Raw genomic sequence first — 19719 nt, 5'->3', positions numbered from 1 at the left:
CAGGAACGGCCATTCACTGCCATTATTAAGCTTGGAAGAGCCAGGACATTTTTTTTATATAATGTCTGAAAGAAGAATGTCATATACACCTAGGATGACTTGAGGGTGAGTAAATCATGGGCTTATTTTCATTTTTGGGTGAACTATCCCTTTAAATATGCCATTCTCATTAATGGAGTTCATTACCGAGAAGTTACAACATTTTCTTTTATATTCTAATAAATATAAATATTTGTAGTGGATGCAATGCTTTTGAACATTTTTCCTGTGGCATGCTTTAATGTTTAAGTACAGCGAGGTTTGCTTAGCGCATGATAATAGCAGAACTCATGGTCTAAGAAAATATTTTTGTGCAAATAATGATCAATAATGCACAATAAGGCTTATCTATTTACATTGAAAATCTAAAGCTATTAAAAATACTATTTGGCAGGTAGAAAAGATTGAGAAAAACTCTGAAATGTATTTTATACTATTTGAATTACTGATTTAAAAACAAGGCAAGGATTTTTAGCAATGTAATGTAACGGCACATCCGTATCTCATATTTTCCTAATGTCTTGTACCATTAAACATGGTATCACGTGGATGAATATATATATGCAAATGATAGGCAGATGAGGATATGCATAGTAAAACTAGGCGTTGTAAGCCATTTTGGGCTTTTGGCTTTTGGCGCACATACACTTTTACACTTTAAGGATGCTACGCAGTTTTATAAGACCCCTGCACACAAACTGCTCCATCTCCAAAATGTTTTTACGCATGGGTCAGTTTGGCGACACTGATGGTGAGCTGAGGGACTAACTGCAGATGAAGGAAAACCACTTTAAATCTTCATTATGAGTCCTAAGGGCATGTTCACAATAACAGTTTAAATAAATAAAATAATTATTTAAACTGTTTTACATCTGATATACACATTTAGATTTAATATGGCATTCTCATTAATGGAGTTAAGCACTTAAATGACATGAAATCATTACAGAGAAGTTACTCTTTTTTTTTTTATATTTTAATAAATATAAATAATTTTAGTGGATGCGATGCTTTTGAAGATTTTTCCTGTGACATGCTGTTTTAACTACAGCAAGGATTGCTTCGTGTATAATAATAGCAGAACTCATTGCCTGAGAAAATATTTTCACGCAAATAATGATAAATAATGCACAATAAGGCCTATCCCAATGAAATAAATATATATATATATACAGTATATATAAACAACGTTAACAAACATTTCTTCAAGGTCTCGTCATTGTATCACCACTATTCAGACTCCTGTTTGTTTACCTTTTTGATCTCTTTGTAATGCATCAGTGATACTCCACTGTTGTTTCTTTGTTGCTCCTCCATTGCCAAATGACCAGCACTGACTCTCCGTTGTGTAAACTCCCATTGAGTTATTGCTTGAGTTTTTCTCCTGCAATCCCCTAGCTATAAGTGATCTACTTGTGTCTTACATTGTATCTATTATTTACATGTGTTCCTGTATTCCTGCCTACCGTCAATAAACCCTGCTATTGAGTTAATCTTTTGTCATTGTTTTATATTTTGTTCTGTGACAGAATGATCATTTCAAATTCTTAATTTGCAGCAAATACCAGTACAGACACAGAGAAACCATCATAGTCTTTTATTTTTTGAAATACAGAAATATGTGGTCTCTTGTTTATAAAGTAACAAACATTAAAAATATAATTAATTTTCATGTTACAAAATATACATTACACTTTCACAATGGTGAATCAAGTATGTAAATGGTTCTCTGGGTTGTTTATTATAGTTCTGTAAACAACATATAGGAGCTGACAAAGCAAGTTGACAGTTAAAAAACACTGAGGCATAATCAGCACAACAGCATATGTTGCAAATGTAATTGTAACCTGAAAAGGAACAATGTTTTGGTATTTAAATTTCTTTTTTGTTTTTTTAATAAATGTTATGGCATGCAATGAAAAACAAATATTTTAGGTGTTCCAGAAGCACAAAATAAAGTAAAGAGCAAATATTTAAGACAAAATGGCCCCCTTTACATCTATAATTCAAAATTCAAATCAGCTTGGTCAAAAAAAAAAAAAAAAAAAAGTGCAGTCCAGCAGAATAATTCAAAGTATTTTGTTCTTTAAATGTGGTGACCAGATTGCAAGCAATGTCCTCGGTATACCATGCTCAAACAGCTTGCAAAAATAGAAATATCTGTTATACAAGTTATGACAGTAAAAATTTTAACATCTGAATGTATATCAGCAAACATAGAAACATCCTCTCACTTTCAAACTCTCTCCCTGATATAAATTCTGGTGATGGATTAGTACATTTATATTAACAATTTATTTTGATAGGCCACTTTAGACATTTACTAACTATAAGTAACTCTACACACCAACTACCAGTCATTAGTCACAGTCATCTCCTGTAAATGAGGTAGAAGTTAATAAAAAGGCTGCAATTCACTGTTTACCACAAAGGAATAACTCAACAGAAAACATAAAAATATACATGATAAATAAGACCTGTAAAATCAAATCTTAATGACTAATATAGCTTATTTGTTGATACTGCTGTCTGTTTAATTGAATGAGTTCAATTAAATATCTGCTGGAAATGGGAGATGAGTTCTCTGGAATGTGTTGCTGAGCACATTTGGGGAGGCCTTGTTCATTAATGTTCCTACACCCTAACCCAACTAATAATCTAATGAGAGTAAGTTGACATGTAATTGCAAATTGATGAGAGCTGACATATAGCTGCAAAGTTACTTATAGTAAGAAAAAAGTCTAAAGTGGACTATGGAAATAAAGTTTAACCTTTATTTTAATGCTGGTGCGATTTAGATTTGTAATGTAATAGTGGTTCAGATTGTTAACTTTATGTTAAATGAGTTAAATTTACATTCTGTTAAATACTGTGGGTTTACCAAACGAGTTCCATACAGGAATCTGATTCAGATTCAGATACGGTTAATTCATAATCCAGCGAAAACGAGTAACTTATTGTTCAAACACGTGTCTTGTGACTATAATGTTCTTTATGTTCTTTTTGTCAAATGCATGTGCATGAAACGCTCCCAAACTCAGCCTCAGTTAAAGCTCCACCAGTCTGATTAACCAAATAAACACATATTACATTAATAGCAATAATCCACATCTTGCAAATAAGATATCCTATAGAGGACAGGAATGATGTCAGACCAATAACATGAAAACACTATTACAGTACAACACTTTTGGAGACAATCAAAACCAAAACGAAATAAAACAAAAACACATTGTTTAAGAATTATTTATAGCTACCAAATATCAACCAAATTCATTCAAATCAGATTGTAAGTTACTGTCCTTTTCTATATACACTTCCTATATATCACTAAGGAAAAGTGCATTATAGTTCCACAGAACATATTTATATATTAGTACTGTCAATCGATTAAAACAATTAACTAGATTAATCACACATGTTTTCTGTGATTAAAGTTTTTAACATAAGTTATAAGTTTTAATATTTTATAATGTAATTATTTCACAGTTAATTTCCAAATGAATGTAGAAACAACATAAAGACAGTAGCCTATATTTTAAATACTTGTTTAATAGTAATATTTTATGAATTGAAGGGCAGTTTCAGTGATACTAAAACAGCTACATGATGTCTCAATGAAATTTTTTTTTCAGTGTTTAACATTAATTATAGCTATTCAACATTAGTGTAATTGAAAGCTATAATTAAAAAAAAAACATTTATTAGGCTTAAAAAATAACTTTTAATTTAAGTGAACTTAAAACAGTCCTCACATAAACCCATAAAAATGTAATATTTAATTTAAAATATAGAGAAATTGAAATGAAGTTATCAAACAGTCTGCACTGCATAAATGAAAAATTAAATATAGATGAATCGTCATTAAAGCTATAAAAATTCTTTAGTCAGGCAGGGAGTAATTTTCTCATTTTCCTTTGTTCTTTGATTAACAGTAATGCCAGAGAGAATTAGTGGCTTCTGTCTGTCCACTTTAAGACCTGCTACTGCTGCACATGACGTGGATCTCACACGTGTCCCAGTTTTTCACAACTCTTTAGCTTTATTTAAGACTTTGGTTAACTCATTTAAGACTGGTCTTATGAGGATACTCGACAAAACGGACAGTTTGGCATAATTGTGTATGTTATTGTTTGTTCAAGCGTGAAAGAGAACTCGATTCTCTTTCTGTCTGTGTGCATGATACTGGCACGTGTCTTTCTGTGCATGTGTGTGTGTCACATAAACAGAGCATTCATATATGCCGCTTAAAAGAATTTGCATGAATAAGAGCATGATCAAATTATGTAAAGCTAGCCAAAAGATGACAGAAAAAAAAACTATGCTGCGGTAATTATGAATATTTTAACGCGTTAAACTGACAAAATTAATTGCAACATTGACAGCACTAATATATATTTATACAATGACAACCCTGGATAAAAAAGAAAGAAAGAAAGAAGAAAAAAACTTCAAAAAACTCCCAAGGCTGTGCTGAAACAGTCTGGGGTCACATGGAAAGGGGTTCAGGTATTAACATTTCTAGCATGCTTAGAAGAGGAAATACAGTGTTCCTGGGTGTTGTGATGGTTGTCACTATAGTAGATGACTGCTCATTTACCACCCAAAGAGAGAAGGGAGGAAGTAAGTTTAGACATATCAGGGTACGTGTGAAAGAAGTGCTGGGCAGTAACCTATTATGGTTGACGGTTACCAAACATCAGGGGAATTATATAAACCGAAATGTCATCCCCAGAGCCAAGCCGATCGTTGTCGATTCGCCAGCCCTGGTTCCTCAGAACCCCTCTGGCTCGCATCACCAGGTCCTGGGCTGCCATTGTGTATCTGTGGTCACAACACACACTTAAATATATAGACTTAGATTATGAACATGATGATTATGATTATGTTGGCAGCAGTTATTTGCACTAATAGTAAATAGTGATATATGCTATTTTTTATACACCATATGCAAAAGCAATAGATGCTAAATACACTAAATGTAAATAACAAAAGTATTTTCTTTACACTTAGTGAAAATAGCAGTATTTTATTCGCACTAGATTAGATTAGATTAGATTCAACTTTATTGTCATTACACAAGTACAGGTACAAGGCAACGAAATGCAGTTTAGGTCTAACCAGAAGTGCAATAGCAGCAAGTGCAGGATATACAGTGGTTCATAAGTGCAGAACATGGATATGTACTGAATAAATATAGAGTTGAATACTATTATAAACAAAAATTTACAGATAGATTGTCCTATGAATATAATATACAGATAACTATTACTGTGAACAGAATTTACAGCTAGATATGTACTGAATATAATAATATACAGATGGCTATTACTATAAACAGAATGTTTACAGATAGATATGTACTGAATATAATATACAGATGGCTGTTACTATAAACATAATTTTACAGATAGATATGTACTATGAATATATATACAGATGGCTGTTACTATAAACAGAATGTGAGCATAATATACAGATGGATATTACTATAAACAGAATTTTACAAATAGATATATGTATAAGTTAGGCTAATGAGCAGTATAACAATGGATTTAAAGTAGTGCAAATAAAGTTTGGACAGAAGCTATCCGAGTGAGTGCAGTGGAAAGTAATTGCATATTACAGTTAAGGTACGATATTGCAATGTATATATAACAGTCGGTACTGTAAATAAACAGTCGGCAGTGCAAATGAGCATATTCCAGTCAAGGTAGTAGTGCAAGATGCATATGTAAACAGTTGTTACTGTAATACAGTCAGCAGTGCAAATGAACATTATAGTATTGCAAATAACAAAATGGAGGCAGGTGTGAGGAGGGAGGTGTGAGGAGGGAGAGGAGAGTCAATCAGTATATAAGGGGAGTGGGATCAATGAGGGTTAGAGTTTAATAAAGAGACAGCTCTGGGGAAAAAACTGTTCTTTAGTCTGCTGGTCCTGGTCCGGAGGCACCTGAAACGCCTGCCGGAAGGCAGGAGAGAAAACAGTCTGTGGGCTGGGTGAGAGGAGTCCTTAAGGATGCTGCGAGCTCGATGCAGACAGCGTTTCCTCTGGATGTGCTCGATGGCAGGTAGTGGAGTCCCAGTGATGCGCTGGGCGGTTTTCACCACCCGCTGCAGTGCCTTGCGCTCTGCAACAGAACAGCTCCCATACCACACTGTAGCACAGTTGGTCAGGATGCTTTCTATTGCACAGCGATAGAAGTTCACCAGGATAGTGGAGGAAAGCTGATTTTTCCTCAGTGTCCTCAGGAAGAAGAGGCGCTGGTGAGCCTTCTTGACCAGGCTGGAGGTGTTGGTTGTCCAGGTCATGTCCGCCGAGATGTGGGTCCCCAGGAACTTGAAACTGGAGACACGCTCAACAGCCATTCCATTGATGTGGATGGTGTCGTGTGTGCCTCTTGACACTTTCCTGAAGTCCACGATGAGCTCCTTCGTTTTGGTGGTGTTGAGGAGCTGGTTATTTTCGGTGCACCATGTGGCCAGGTGCTTGATCTCCTCCCTGTAGGCAGTCTCATCGTTGTTGCTGATGAGACCAATCACCGTAGTGTCGTCCGCAAACTTGACGATGGAATTAGATCCGTACACAGGCTTGCAGTCGGAGGTGAAGAGGGAGTAGAGGAACGGGCTTAGCACACAGCCCTGTGGTACACCAGTGTTGAGTGTGATGGATGTGGAGCAGTTGGAGCCTGATCGAACATTCTGGGGTCTGTTGGTCAAGAAGTCCAAAATCCAGTTGCACATGGAGGTGTTGAAGCCCAGGTCTCCAAGTTTGGCTATTAACTTAGTTGGGATGACAGTGTTGAATGCTGAGCTGAAGTCAACAAACAGCATGCGTGCATAAGTGTTCTTATTGTCCAGATGTGTGAGCACAGAGTGCAGTGCCATGGAGACTGCATCCTCTGTGCTCCTATTGCTACGGTAGGCAAACTGGTGTGAGTCCAATGTGGATGGTAGAGAGTCTTTTAGGTGTGCCAGGACCAGCCGCTCAAAGCACTTCATTACGATGGGTGTGAGTGCTACAGGGCGGTAGTCATTAAGGCACTTCGGGCTGGAGTGTTTTGGCACTGGCACAATGGAAGTGCATTTAAAGCATGTTGGTACAGTTGCTTGGGCAAGAGACAGGTTGAAAATGTCTGTAAAAACCCCAGCGAGCTGCTCCGCACATGCCCTGAGTACGCGTCCAGGGATGTTGTCTGGTCCAGCAGCCTTGTGCGCGCTGATCCTGCTCAGTGCATTGCAGACATCTGTGGAGGAGAGTGTGATCGGTGGGTGGTCAGCTGAGGATTTGAGCTTGGTGGCAGTTTCTCTGTTGTCTCTTTCAAAGCGAGCATAAAAGTCATTTAGCTCGTTCAGGAAGTTGACATCAGTGGCTGCGGGGGTGGAGTGAGAGGGTTTGTAGTCACTGATGGCCTGAATGCCCTGCCACATGCGCCGAGGGTCAGCGTTGGAAAAGTGTCCCTCTATCTTAAGCTTGTAGCAGTGCTTGGCCTCTTTGATGCCCCTTTTCAGATTTGCTCTGGATGTGCTATAGGCTTGTGCATCTCCTGATCTGAAGGCAGTATTGCGTGTCTTCAATAGGAGTCGCACTTCCCTGTTCATCCATGGCTTCTGATTTGGGTATGTGGTGATCTGCTTCTGGGTTGTAACACTGTCAATGGTGGTATTAATATAATCCAGTACAGAGGAGGTGTAGCAGTCAATGTCCGTGTGAGAGCCACTGGTGGCTTGAGAAGCAAACATACTCCAGTCTGTGTGTAGAAACCTTTCCTGGAGTGAGAAATCTGCCCCCGCAGGCCACACCTTGATGGTCTTCACTGATGGCTTCACGCGATTGATCAGAGGTGCATATTTGGGGGTGAGGAACAAAGAAAGGTGATCTGACTGTCCCAAGTGGGGGAGGGGTGTCGCGACGTAAGCTTCAGCCATGTTTGTGTAAACATGGTCTAAGGTTTTGTTTCCTCTGGTGTGACAGGAAACATGCTGGTGAAATTTCGGTAGCACTGACTTTAAGTTTGAATGATTAAAATCACCCGCAACAATAAACGCAGCTTCCGGGTGAACGGTCTGTTGTTTACTGATGGCTGCGTGAAGTTCTTTCATAGCAAACTTGGCATCAGCATCCGGGGGAATATAGGCTGCAGTTATAATAGTGGAAGTGAACTCCCGCGGTAGATAAAACGGTCTACATTTAACCATGAGAAACTCAAGGTTAGCTGAACAATGTCTCCCAACAATAGCAGAGTTTGTGCACCAAGCTTTGTTAATGTAAATGCACAATCCACCACCTCTGGTCTTACCGGAGCCATGTAATGTTCTATCCGCCCGGAATGTATGGCGTCCCGCTAGCTCAATAGCGTTGTCCGGTATTCCGCTGTTTAACCATGTTTCCGTGAAAATTAGAACATTACAGTTCAAAAGTCTCTTGCTGTATGTGATGTTGAGTCGAATCTCCTCCATTTTGTTCAACAGCGACCGTACATTGGCAAGGAAAATGCTGGGTAAAGAGAGCCGGTGTGGTGTTAGCTTTAGCTTAGCTCTTAGTCCTCCGCGCTTCCCCCGCCTTTGTTTACGATCTCGCCGGCGCCTGCGAGCACTTCCGCCCGGCCGGGCAGAGTGCATAGCCTCGGGTGATCTGGCGATCTCAGGAAGGAGTCGAAGGTTGTCCATAAAACTGTCGGAAATTCGCAAACCAATATCCAAAAGCTCACCTTGGGTGTACGATGTTAAGGCACAACTGTTCTGGACGAACAGACCCGAAATGAGCAAGAAAAATACTGCTAAATTACAGAATCTGGAGAGACCGCGAGCCTCGCGATGTACTCGCGCCGCCATCTTGGATCATCAGAATTAGTAGTAAGTGTAAATAGTTGTTATATGCTATTTATAGTTCATGCAAATAATGGCAGATATTATTTGCACCCCAGTGTACTATATTATAAACCAGAATACAATACAATAATGACATATTCAGTGTAAATGATTAAATTTGACATTTGACACTACTTGTCCCTGCCCCGAAAGCCCTCCCTTATACCTACTCCTAAATCTTCCCTTTATATCACTATTCCCACTATTAATCCACGTTTGGCACTTTTTTTCCATTTTTAAAATAATTTCTTAATTTTTTAATAAATTAAATGCCAGCTGATATACGATGGAAAAGAGGAGAAGAATGAGTTCGGAAAAAAGTGGATTCGAACTCGGGTTGGTCACGAATTCTTTTGTAATTTTGTCTGGCTCAATCAGACAGTGGTAGGTGGAGTTAGTGTAAATAGCCTCTGCCAACAAGTATTTGAAGAATACGAGGCTATTTGCACTTGATATAATCTACCCAGTCTCTGGTGTCCCGCCACAGTTTTATAATGATCTGAAAATATTTTTACTTTTCTCCAAAAAAACAAACAAAACAAATCCATAAAACATAAAAATAGTTTTTGGCTACAATCCGGCATGTTTATATGCATGTATTCCATGTTTGTTCATTGGCATGCACTGTCCCAATCAAATAAATAAATTAAATTAAATTAAATTAAAAGGTTTCTAATGTTGTGATATTCGCCATTGCTTTGGCAAAGCATCTGTGAAGTGAAATAAATTAGTTAACTAACTAATGAATATACATAGCACTTCTAAATGCTTTATTGTGATTGGCCAAGCAGTGATTATTTATTAAGAGCTGCATTGCTACAGTATGTCGCTAGTTCCAGGTCTTAACAGCAATAGAGTTCCACATCACTTTGCCAAATTATTTCAGTTCAAAGTGCCATATATAACATACCACAGAAGAACCAGATAAAACCAAAAAGTCAAAAGTCTTGTGCTATAATGCTTAATTGTAATGTATGACAGGGCACAGATAAGGGCACATAATCAAAACCATAAAAACCTGTTAAGGTCATCGGGATCACAGTTGGCCAGGAATGAGGTGACAGTCTCTGCTACTTCCTCATTAGAAAGGACATCCCACAGGCCATCAGTTCCCATGACTAGCACATCATCTGCTCCATGCACATATTGTGTCAGGTTATACACTTTAACCTGCAAAGAAAGTTAATCTTCATTCAGTGTGAATCATAAGGGCTTAAACTGCCTATGATATACAGTGAGGAAAATAAGTATTTGAACACCCTGCTATTTTGCAAGTTCTCCCACTTGGAAATCATGGAGGGGTCTGAAATTGTCATCGTAGGTGCATGTCCACTGTGAGAGACATAATCAAAAAAAAAAAAAAAAATCCAGAATTCACAATATATGATTTTTTAACTATTTATTTGTATGATACAGCTGCAAATAAGTATTTGAACACCTGTCTATCAGCTATAATTCTGACCCTCAAAGACCTGTTAGTCTGCCTTTAAAATGTACACCTCCACTCCATTTATTATCCTAAATTAGATGCACCTGTTTGAGGTCGTTAGCTGCATAAAGACACCTGTCCACCCCATACAATCAGTAAGAATCCAACTACTAACATGGCCAAGACCAAAGAGCTGTCCAAAGACACTAGAGACAAAATTGTACACCTCCACAAGGCTGGAAAGGGCTACAGGGAAATTGCCAAGCAGCTTGGTGAAAAAAGGTCCACTGTTGGAGCAATCATTAGAAAATGGAAGAAGCTAAACATGACTGTCAATCTCCCTCGGACTGGGGCTCCATGCAAGATCTCACCTCGTGGGGTCTCAATGATCCTAAGAAAGGTGAGAAATCAGCCCAGAACTACACGGGAGGAGCTGGTCAATGATTCGCTGTATCGCGGCCATAGTTTGAGCAAATTCCACACCAAAATCATTCCCTTTAAATAGACTCCTAAGCCTTTACTGCCTAATGGTTTGCCAGCTGATGTACCTTTGGATAATATAATTAAAAAGCGAATAACAATCAGTGTAATGACAATTTTATTCTTTGCATGAAAACGCTTGAATTAGCCTAATTGAACACTGGGTGTATTAACTTCAGAATTATATTCGTATAGACTGAGATGTAATTTTTTTTTTTTGCTGTTACAGTTTTTTACGATTGCTATGACAGATTTTTCAATACTTTTAACAATTTTCCAAAACTCATAACACAGTTAGCACTACATCCATCTGTGTAAGCTATACTATTAACACATTTCTTGTTGCTTTGACACAAAATGCATACAATTAACACAAATTTAAAATGCTTGAACTTCTTTTACACACAAGCTCAAACAAGACCAAAACAATGGATTTTTACTGCCAAATTTACCAATGCTTTAACACTGTATGTCAGAACAGATAACACCATGTTCTAAACCTAACCTTACAGGCTAAAGTCAAGGTAAATATTATATTTATATAATAAATAAATTTATATAAATTTATATAAATTTACAATATTTATATTGTGAATTGAAACACAAATATATCCCCTGTATTTTATTCCATTGCTACTGAGAAACAGCTGATTGAAGTTATGCAAATATGGGACAATGTGGCATTCCACCATTCCCGTCTAGTCACAGCCTGGTTTGACGCCCATCAGAGGATGATGTCCATTTTCCTTGCCCCTTACTTCCCTTTCCTCAACCCCATTGAGGAGTTTTCTCCTGGAGATGAAAGGTTTTTGACCATAGTCCACAGGACCAACTGTCCCTCCTGTATGCAAAAGATGCTGCATACCAAGACATCACAGCTGAACACTGCCAGGGGTGGATAAGGCATGCCAAAAGATTCTTCCCAAGATGCCTTGCCAGGGAAGATATCAGGTGTGATGTGGATGAGAACGTGGACAAATGCAGAAGACCGGGCAGATTAGAAGATGGCTTTTTCTGTTTTTATATTTTGTATTTTCACATACAGTAATACTGTAAATGGCAGCTATATTGCATATTTTTGTTATCTTGCAGAAATGTCCTGTTGCAAATAAAGCCGTTACTGCAGCAATTCTGTCTCTGTCTCCTTTTTTTTCATAAACCATACATTCTATAAAGCTACTCTAAGAAGGGTCATTTATTTTGTTGTATTGAACAACAACAACAAAATGCATGCATTTACATTACAAACAAAACAAAAATGTAGAGAGACTTCAAAAGAAACTGCAGTGCAAAACACAATCTATGATCAATACAATATACTGTCTATTGTATAAGGGCAGACCTGACACATATAAAATAATGCAGTTTCTGTAATTCCATCTGATGTTAGTATTTTTATGACATTGTGCTATGATTGACTAAATGTTCCTGTTGGAAGAGAACATGTGTTAATGTTTTGGTAGACATAGTGTATTGTGTTAGTGTATTATTGTATTTTGAAAATTAGTGTTGGAGTTTAGTTTACAATGTGTGATTTTGAGCATGAAATTAACCGTTTTGCCAGTTGTGTGTTGTAGTTGTGTTGGTGCAAGAGTTAAAGAGTTTAGGAAAATTGTTAAAAGTATTGAAAAAATTGTCATAGCGATCGTAAAAAAACTGTAACAGTGATAAGGTAAAGCTAAGATAAGGTCCAGACCAAATTTCCGAACGTATGACTTACAGAAGGTATACTTTACTAATAACGTTTCGGTAAAAACAAGGCATCTACGCTAATATTAGTCTCTCTGTTTATCCCGAGGTTTACCGTACTCAGCAGGATCCAAGCTGTATCCAGATCAGATGAAGGACCTGCACCTTGACACAAACACAACACAGCCCTGAAGTGTCAGCAGAGACCATGTCAACTAGACTATCCCCTGCGAAGGGCTCATCGAAAGTTTTTTTCTTCACGACAAACGATTTTCCTCTGTACAGATGAAAACATTATCAAAGTTCCAGTTCACACACATCCGCATAAAGGACTAAAAACGCTGTATTATGCATGCCGGACAAGAAATTGGCAATGTCACTTTGTAAAGAAAGACAACGCGCCACCGCACATACAAACGTGGATGCCTACAGACTAAACACGTAATGCGTCACCGTTTTCACAGATTCACGTTTTTGAAGTTTACATGGAGGTGATAACGGTAACGCTTTCAAAACCTGTTTTCAAAAACTTTGAAAAGATTGAGTTAACAGGCCACCCAAATGCCATTGTAGTGTAAATGAACAGCCAGAACGCATTAAAAGTTTTCTGTTTACAGTTGAAAATGGTGTTGTGTAAGCGAACCCTAAGTTAATAACTAATGATTTTTACAACGGAAATGAGTCAATTAAAAACTTACTTAAGCTAGACAATGACTTTCTTCTAGATCTGCTGTACAGCCAAAACAATCTTTGTTACATTAATTTCCTATTATCACTGTGAAGCTCCTTTGAAACAATCTGTATTGAAAAAAGCACTATATAAACGAAGGTGACTTGACTTGCTAAGCACGGTGGGGGCTGCCCACGGGCTGTTAGATGGCTCAATTACTCACGCTTTTTCCATCTTCCACATCTTTTGCTCTGCTGTGGTCTGTATGGCCAGTGCTAGCCGGTGGGGTCGCAGGCGGATGGGTGGAGCAGCGCCGGTATCGATGTTGTGCTGTACTAGCCCCTCGTGCCACAAAGACATCCTGGTTGCGGTCAAGCAGTTCCCGCAACTGCCGACGCTGGCAGGGATTAAGTCTTTCACTGCACAATAACCACAGCTCCTGAAAGGCCTGTACAGTTCCTTTTGATGAGGAGGGCACTGGTGCGGTGAACTGGGCCAGCGTGGTGCTGAAATCGATGGGGGTAACTTTTCATGCGGGTGCTCAACTATTCTGCCCAGCTGCTTCCCCTCTCGCTTGACCCGAGGGCACATCACTGACCTTTGCCCATTCTGTAGAGGAATGACTTCAGGACCGATCTGAAGGTAAGCTTTGGCCACATTTATACAGGCCCCACTCAGTGTCACAAAGTCTAGTCCCATAATACAAGCATCTTCTCTTGCTGCCAACCAAAACTCATGGATGAAAACACCCGTGACCACCGTGAACAGCAGGCGCTTAACTCCTTTGAGGGCCACCCACTCCCTGATTACAGTTCTCATCTGCATCGTAGTAGCTGATCACAAAGTTGGCATTGACCCTTCCATTCCAGGCAGGGTTACCGGGTGGACAATGGAAAGGTGGACCCTGTGTTGATGAGGGCCCTGCACGCATAACCATTTAGAACACAGTACACGTACAAACCCTGGGTATGGCCCACTAGTAAAAATTTTCCATGGAGGGGCGAAGACTGTGGTGGGAGCGGCCATCCCTCTGCCCGGCTGCTTGCTCCTAGTTTTCCAGAGATGCTGGCTTATGGGGCAAAGGTGTAGGGGTGGGACAATTATTGGCCACTTGTCCCACCTCCCTGAACGGTAAAATGGATCCCATCTCGTAGAACGCCCTCGTTGGTTCAGGGGCGGTTCTTTGCTCTCGTCTTGTTGCTGAGGTCACTCATACGACATATCCCTTCAGCATCATCGACGTCAGTACGCTCGGCCTCGTGTATTCGGGCAGGAGGGTGGTAAAAAGGGGTGACTGCTCATGTTGTCATGAATACAGACTCCGCTTGCTCTGCCTCTGCTTGAGCCAGTGTTCATGGGTCAGATAATTGAACATGCTTCTCTTGCAGGAATGCATGGAGAGCCAGCTCCTCCTGTGCAGCTGCTGTGCACTGGCAGGCAACCTCACCGCACATAGAACCTCACATCTGCAGCTCTGTACTTTTAATCACGTATCGCTGAAAAAAGCACTTACACACTTTTATCAATACGTCACCTGCCCAATCCGATGGAATAACATTTCTAGATTTGTGTTAGGGGTCAGTGAAGGACGTTTACAAATCACTTCCACTAACCTCCATTGGGCTCGGCCAGTCACAACTGTGTGTTAATATTGTCTACATATAAGACTGTTTTAAGGATAGAGAAAGTACAAGTCAAGTCAAGTCACCTTCATTTATATAGCGCTTTTAACAATGTAGATTGTTTCAAAGCAGCTTTATAGTGATAACAGGAAATTAAAGTAACAGAGATTGTTTTGGCTTTACAGCAGCTCTAGATTAAAGTTATTGTCCAGCTAAAGTTAGTATTGATTGATTCACTTCCGTTGCAAAGATCATTAGTTGTTAACTTAGGGGTTATTATTACACGACACCATTCTAACAGAAAACCCTTAATGCACTCCGGCTGCTCATTTGCACTACAACAGTGCCTGGTGGCTCGAGAACGCAAACCTTGAAATAGGTTCCAAGGTGCAAGCGCTGACATTTTTTTAAAAACGTTATCATCTCCACGTCAACTTCAAAAACGCGAATCTGTGAAAACGCAGACGCTGTGCACATGCGTATTACGTGTGTAGTCTATAGGTATGCGCGTTTGAATATATGTGTGCAGGTGTGTAGTCCTTCTTTTCAAACCAACCCTCATTAAACTACTTGTCTGACCTGAAAAATTATAATACAGAATTTTTGTCGCTTCCGCATATCCATGTTAACTGGAATCATTTTGACAATGTTTTATCTGTACAGAGGTAAAGGGAGGGGAGGGAGGCCTTCACAGGGGAGAGACTAGTTGACACTTTAGGACTGCGTTGTCGTCGTGTCAAGGTGCAGGTCCTTCTTCAGATCTGGATATGGCTTGGATACGGCAGACTGCCGTAAACCTCAGGATAAACAGAGAGACTAATATTAGCGTAGACGCCACTCTTCTTATGATGTAACGAGTACATCAGGATTCATGGAAAGTGTTCCCGGTTACAGCTGACCTAATCTATGCAGCCTAACAATGAATTATAAAAGTCTATAATGTGTTATGTGTATGCTAGGTCAAAGAGATGTGTTTTTAGTCTAGATTTAAACTGACAGAGTATGTCTGCACAGTTGACGGAATTGTCACGTGGGGGCCAGTGTTGTATCGTAACTAAAGTTTATAATTGGCACATCTCAGGTCGGCACTTCTTACATGTTGCCATTACTCTGATGCCCACATCGCCCCCGGAGCATGTTTTCAACCCCCCAGGAGTACCAGCACTTTTTTTCCCTGCTTCAAGCACTGATGTCACCTCTTTCACCCACTGAAGGATACTGAAGGAGCTTATATGTATACAGTGATAGGCGTCAAATGCCTATAGGTAGACATGTATCAGCTGAGAGTCAGCTGATGCGAGCTTGACTAACGTGACCTGCCAGAACTGACGCTACTCTTAAGTTTGTTTCAATGGATTTTCCATTGAGTTGATTACCGTTTACACCTGATGTTTATTTTGTTAATAAGTTTCTCTGTGTATTTAAGCCCTGTGAAGCCCAGTTCAGTTGTCCATTATCGTTGCACTATACCTGGTTGTTTTGTTCATGTTTTTTAGTCAAGAGTGTTTTGTTTCTAGTTCTTTGTTAATAAACCTTTATTCTGCTGCATTTAGATCTGTTTCCTCACCATTATTTGCAATCGTCTGTGACACAATGTGTAGACGTCTTGCTTAATAATCCAACATGCCTTCAGGATTTTCTACATAACATTTCTAATAATTGTTTAATTTGAATTTAACGAAAAAGTAGCTCACCTCTGGAAAGCAGCACAGAAAGGGTTTAATATAGATGTTGGAGTCATGGACTTTGAGGTCATGATCTCCTAAACCACGAGTCACACCTATGGTGGCCATCACTCGTGCCTGTGTGTGAAAAAATAATAAAATAATTCAGCACAAGTATCTAAAATAAGCATAAATTCACAAGACTAGAAAAGTATATAGGAATATACACTGAAAAAATAGGCTTATATTATGAATGAATGAAAGAATGAATGAAGCATTTATATAACGCTTTTCCACGTTTTCATACATGTATGTTCTGCACACCAAGAATGCTTTACAATCATCAGGGGTCTCTCCACACCCAACACCAGCATGCAACATCCACTGGGATGATGGGACTGCAGCCAGAGTACAACAGCGTGAGTGCATTCACCACACTCCAGCTATTGATGGAGAGGAGAAAGAGTGATAGAGCCAATTTAGTAGATGGGGATTATTAGAAAGGCCAAAATTGATGAGGACCAATGGAGGGAATTTAACCAGGACAACAGCACAAATGACACCCCTACTCTTTACGAGAAGTGCGAGGGTATTTTTAATGACCACAGGTAGTCAGGACCTCAGTTTTCTATCGTCTCACCCGGAGGACGGAGCTTGCTACAGTATAGTGTCCCCATCACTATACTGGGGCATTAGGACCCACACAGACCACAGGGAGAGCACCCCCCGCTGGCCTCACTAACACCTAGTTTTCCCATCCAGGTACTGACCAGAGCATGTGAGCGATATTCCGCTCTATGGCAGCACGCTCCACTCAATCGTTCATGGCCCAAGTGAACGCTCCACTCATGAACCGCTCACGCCATTTTAAATGTCTTTTCCAGGCATTGGAACAGAACAACCTTTATTTCTGTCAACAAAATCTGCTACTGGGCAGAGTGGGTTTATTATTTTTGCCTTTATTTTACTCAGGCCATTGAACAGCTTGTCCTGAAATTTATGCACAACCGTTATTAACAAATTTTTCAGGTGATTTGAATTATAACAAAATTAAGATTTGGCAAAAAGTGGTGGGAACTTATGGTCCCAGCCATATCACATGGAAATGATGCCTATGTCCACGATCACAAACACACAAGTATGGGAATTTGAAGGAGGCAATCAGTCATGAAGTCAATACCCACATGAGACAAGGGGTGTCTAGGAATGGGCAGAGGTACCAGCTTTCCTTCCGGGGGTTTTCTTTCTAAATTTAGTTTTGACACTTCTGATACAGTTGTGTTTTGCTAATGGTTGCTTGGTTTGCTTCTCTCCTGTGTGTTCATTTGCTTTTTCTGCTTTATTTTTTTTTCCATCCCACTCTCTCATCTGTTACCTTTTTTCCTTCTCCATATATCAAAGGAAATCTGAGGTCCTCATCCTCAATGGTTTTATAAGCCCTGTTAAGACAAAAAGCAGAAAATAAAGTAGAACTTAAGGGTATCTAATTTGAATGTATGTACAATTCATCAGCTGGCCCAGAAAACACAGTGTAGAAAGGGCCAAAGAGAGAAAGCCGCTCCATTGATTCTTTATCTCGTCAAGTTCATAAAGTAAGCACTTATTAAACCACTTTATTAAAAGGGGCATGTCAAGAGGAACTGTAAAAATGAGGAACAGTTCTTCTCCAGGCCAAAAAGATTATTTTTTTCTCCAGATTTTGTTTTCATTTGAATCTTAGAGAGAGAGCATATTTCACCATATCACAGTACCAAACATACTAGACAGTAATGCAGGCAAATAACAATTTATTTATAGAACAGATAAAAAAAAGTTTTTTTGTATATATACATACCAAAACTTTTTTTATTATATATATATATATTATTATTTATATATAAATATATTATATATTTTATTATATATATATTATTATTTTGAACTATATATATATATATATATATATATATATATATATATATATATATATATATATATATAACAAGTGAAAACAATAAAAAAGGAAATATACCAAAACAATACCAAATTTGTTGAAAAAACATCAAACATAACTTGTACAACAGGACAATAAACCAGCAACTTCCATCAATCACCCAGAATCAAAGGCCATAGAATATAAATGGGCCTAAAGTTGAGCTGCCAATTTTTTAGAGCGAATCAGGTGAGTCGATTCGATGACCAATCGAATGCTGTTTGTGGAGTTGTTTAATCCTCCTCTGCTGAGATCTTTAGAGATATAATGTCTTATTTGATCTTCATTTGATTTAATCTAAGGCTGTGGCTGGAAGTCAGTTGTATTTCTTTTGTTTCTGCTCGTCTCTTTTTCTGTTCTCTTCTTTCCTTCAGTAATTCTGCTTGTTAACAGACTTATTAAGGCAGAGATGACTCCAAATCTAATATACACAGATTTTGTGGCTCAGATAAGATCCAGTTCTGGTTTAATTCTTTGCTCTAGGCTGACATGTGGCATTGCTATGGCCTGCTTGTGGCCCAGATCTGGCCAGATCATCATTCCACATGTGCCAGATGTGGGCCGCATCTCAGCCATCACAATGTTGCTATATGGGTTTCTATAAGTTTATTGTCAGTTCTCGTCACGTTATGTTCAGTGTTTTGGTTTGAATTTTGTATTAATACAATCTGATACTGCTGCATTTAGATCCATTTCCTCACATTTTTGTAAGTCAAGTCACCTTTATTTGTATGCTTTATATATTTATATATATTGATCTGTAAATACAGATTGTTTCAAAGCAGCTGATAAACAGGAAAAAAATTATTCAATGATGCAAACAGAATTCAACTGCTGTAAAGCAGCTCTAAAAAGACAATAGTAAATCAGTTGAAATCAGTTCAGTATTGATTCAATAACTGTAAATTACAATAATTATGAAAGGAGTTCAATTCAGCTATAAAGCAGCTCTGCAGAAAACAGTTCATCATCCAGCTAAGTTGATTTCTCATCCAATAGTGTTGGTGCAGTCAAATCAGTCATTTTGCTGAAAATTAAGTGTCCTCAACTAAACAAGCCAGAGGCAACAGTGAGAAGGAACCCAAACTCCATCAGGTGACAGAATAAAGAAAAAAACCTTGGGAGAAACCAGGCTCAGTCGGGGGGCCAGTTCTCCTCTGGCCAACAAACGAACACTGTTTATGAATCAGGCTGCATCGTAAGCTTTGCTACCGAAAGCTGACAATTATGAGAGGTACCATATATAACGTGCTACCAGAGTGATTTTTAATCAACAAAGCAAT

The 19719-nt window shown here is 38.8% G+C and overlaps 1 protein-coding gene across 2 annotated transcripts in view; it reads right to left on the bottom strand.

The window, feature by feature from the left end:
- Positions 1-3965: 3965 nt before the first annotated feature.
- The window catches only part of LOC311289442 (protein phosphatase 1H-like), a 77450-nt gene continuing 61696 nt past the window's right edge, over positions 3966-19719 (bottom strand). For both annotated transcript variants that reach the window (XM_084407469.1, XM_084407470.1), the window contains 4 exons: positions 17840-17903; positions 16495-16602; positions 9929-10080; positions 3966-4863 (listed from right to left, as the gene is read on the bottom strand). In XM_084407469.1, coding sequence (XP_084263595.1) covers positions 4716-4863; positions 9929-10080; positions 16495-16602; positions 17840-17903 — 472 coding nt within the window. In that variant the 3' untranslated portion in view covers positions 3966-4715. The remainder of the gene's footprint in view (positions 4864-9928; positions 10081-16494; positions 16603-17839; positions 17904-19719) is intronic.

This window comes from Rutilus rutilus (genome assembly GCF_951802725.1).
Source record: "Rutilus rutilus genome assembly, chromosome: 4".
NCBI lineage: Eukaryota > Metazoa > Chordata > Actinopteri > Cypriniformes > Leuciscidae > Rutilus > Rutilus rutilus.
This window is presented reverse-complemented; position numbering and strand designations above follow the sequence as displayed.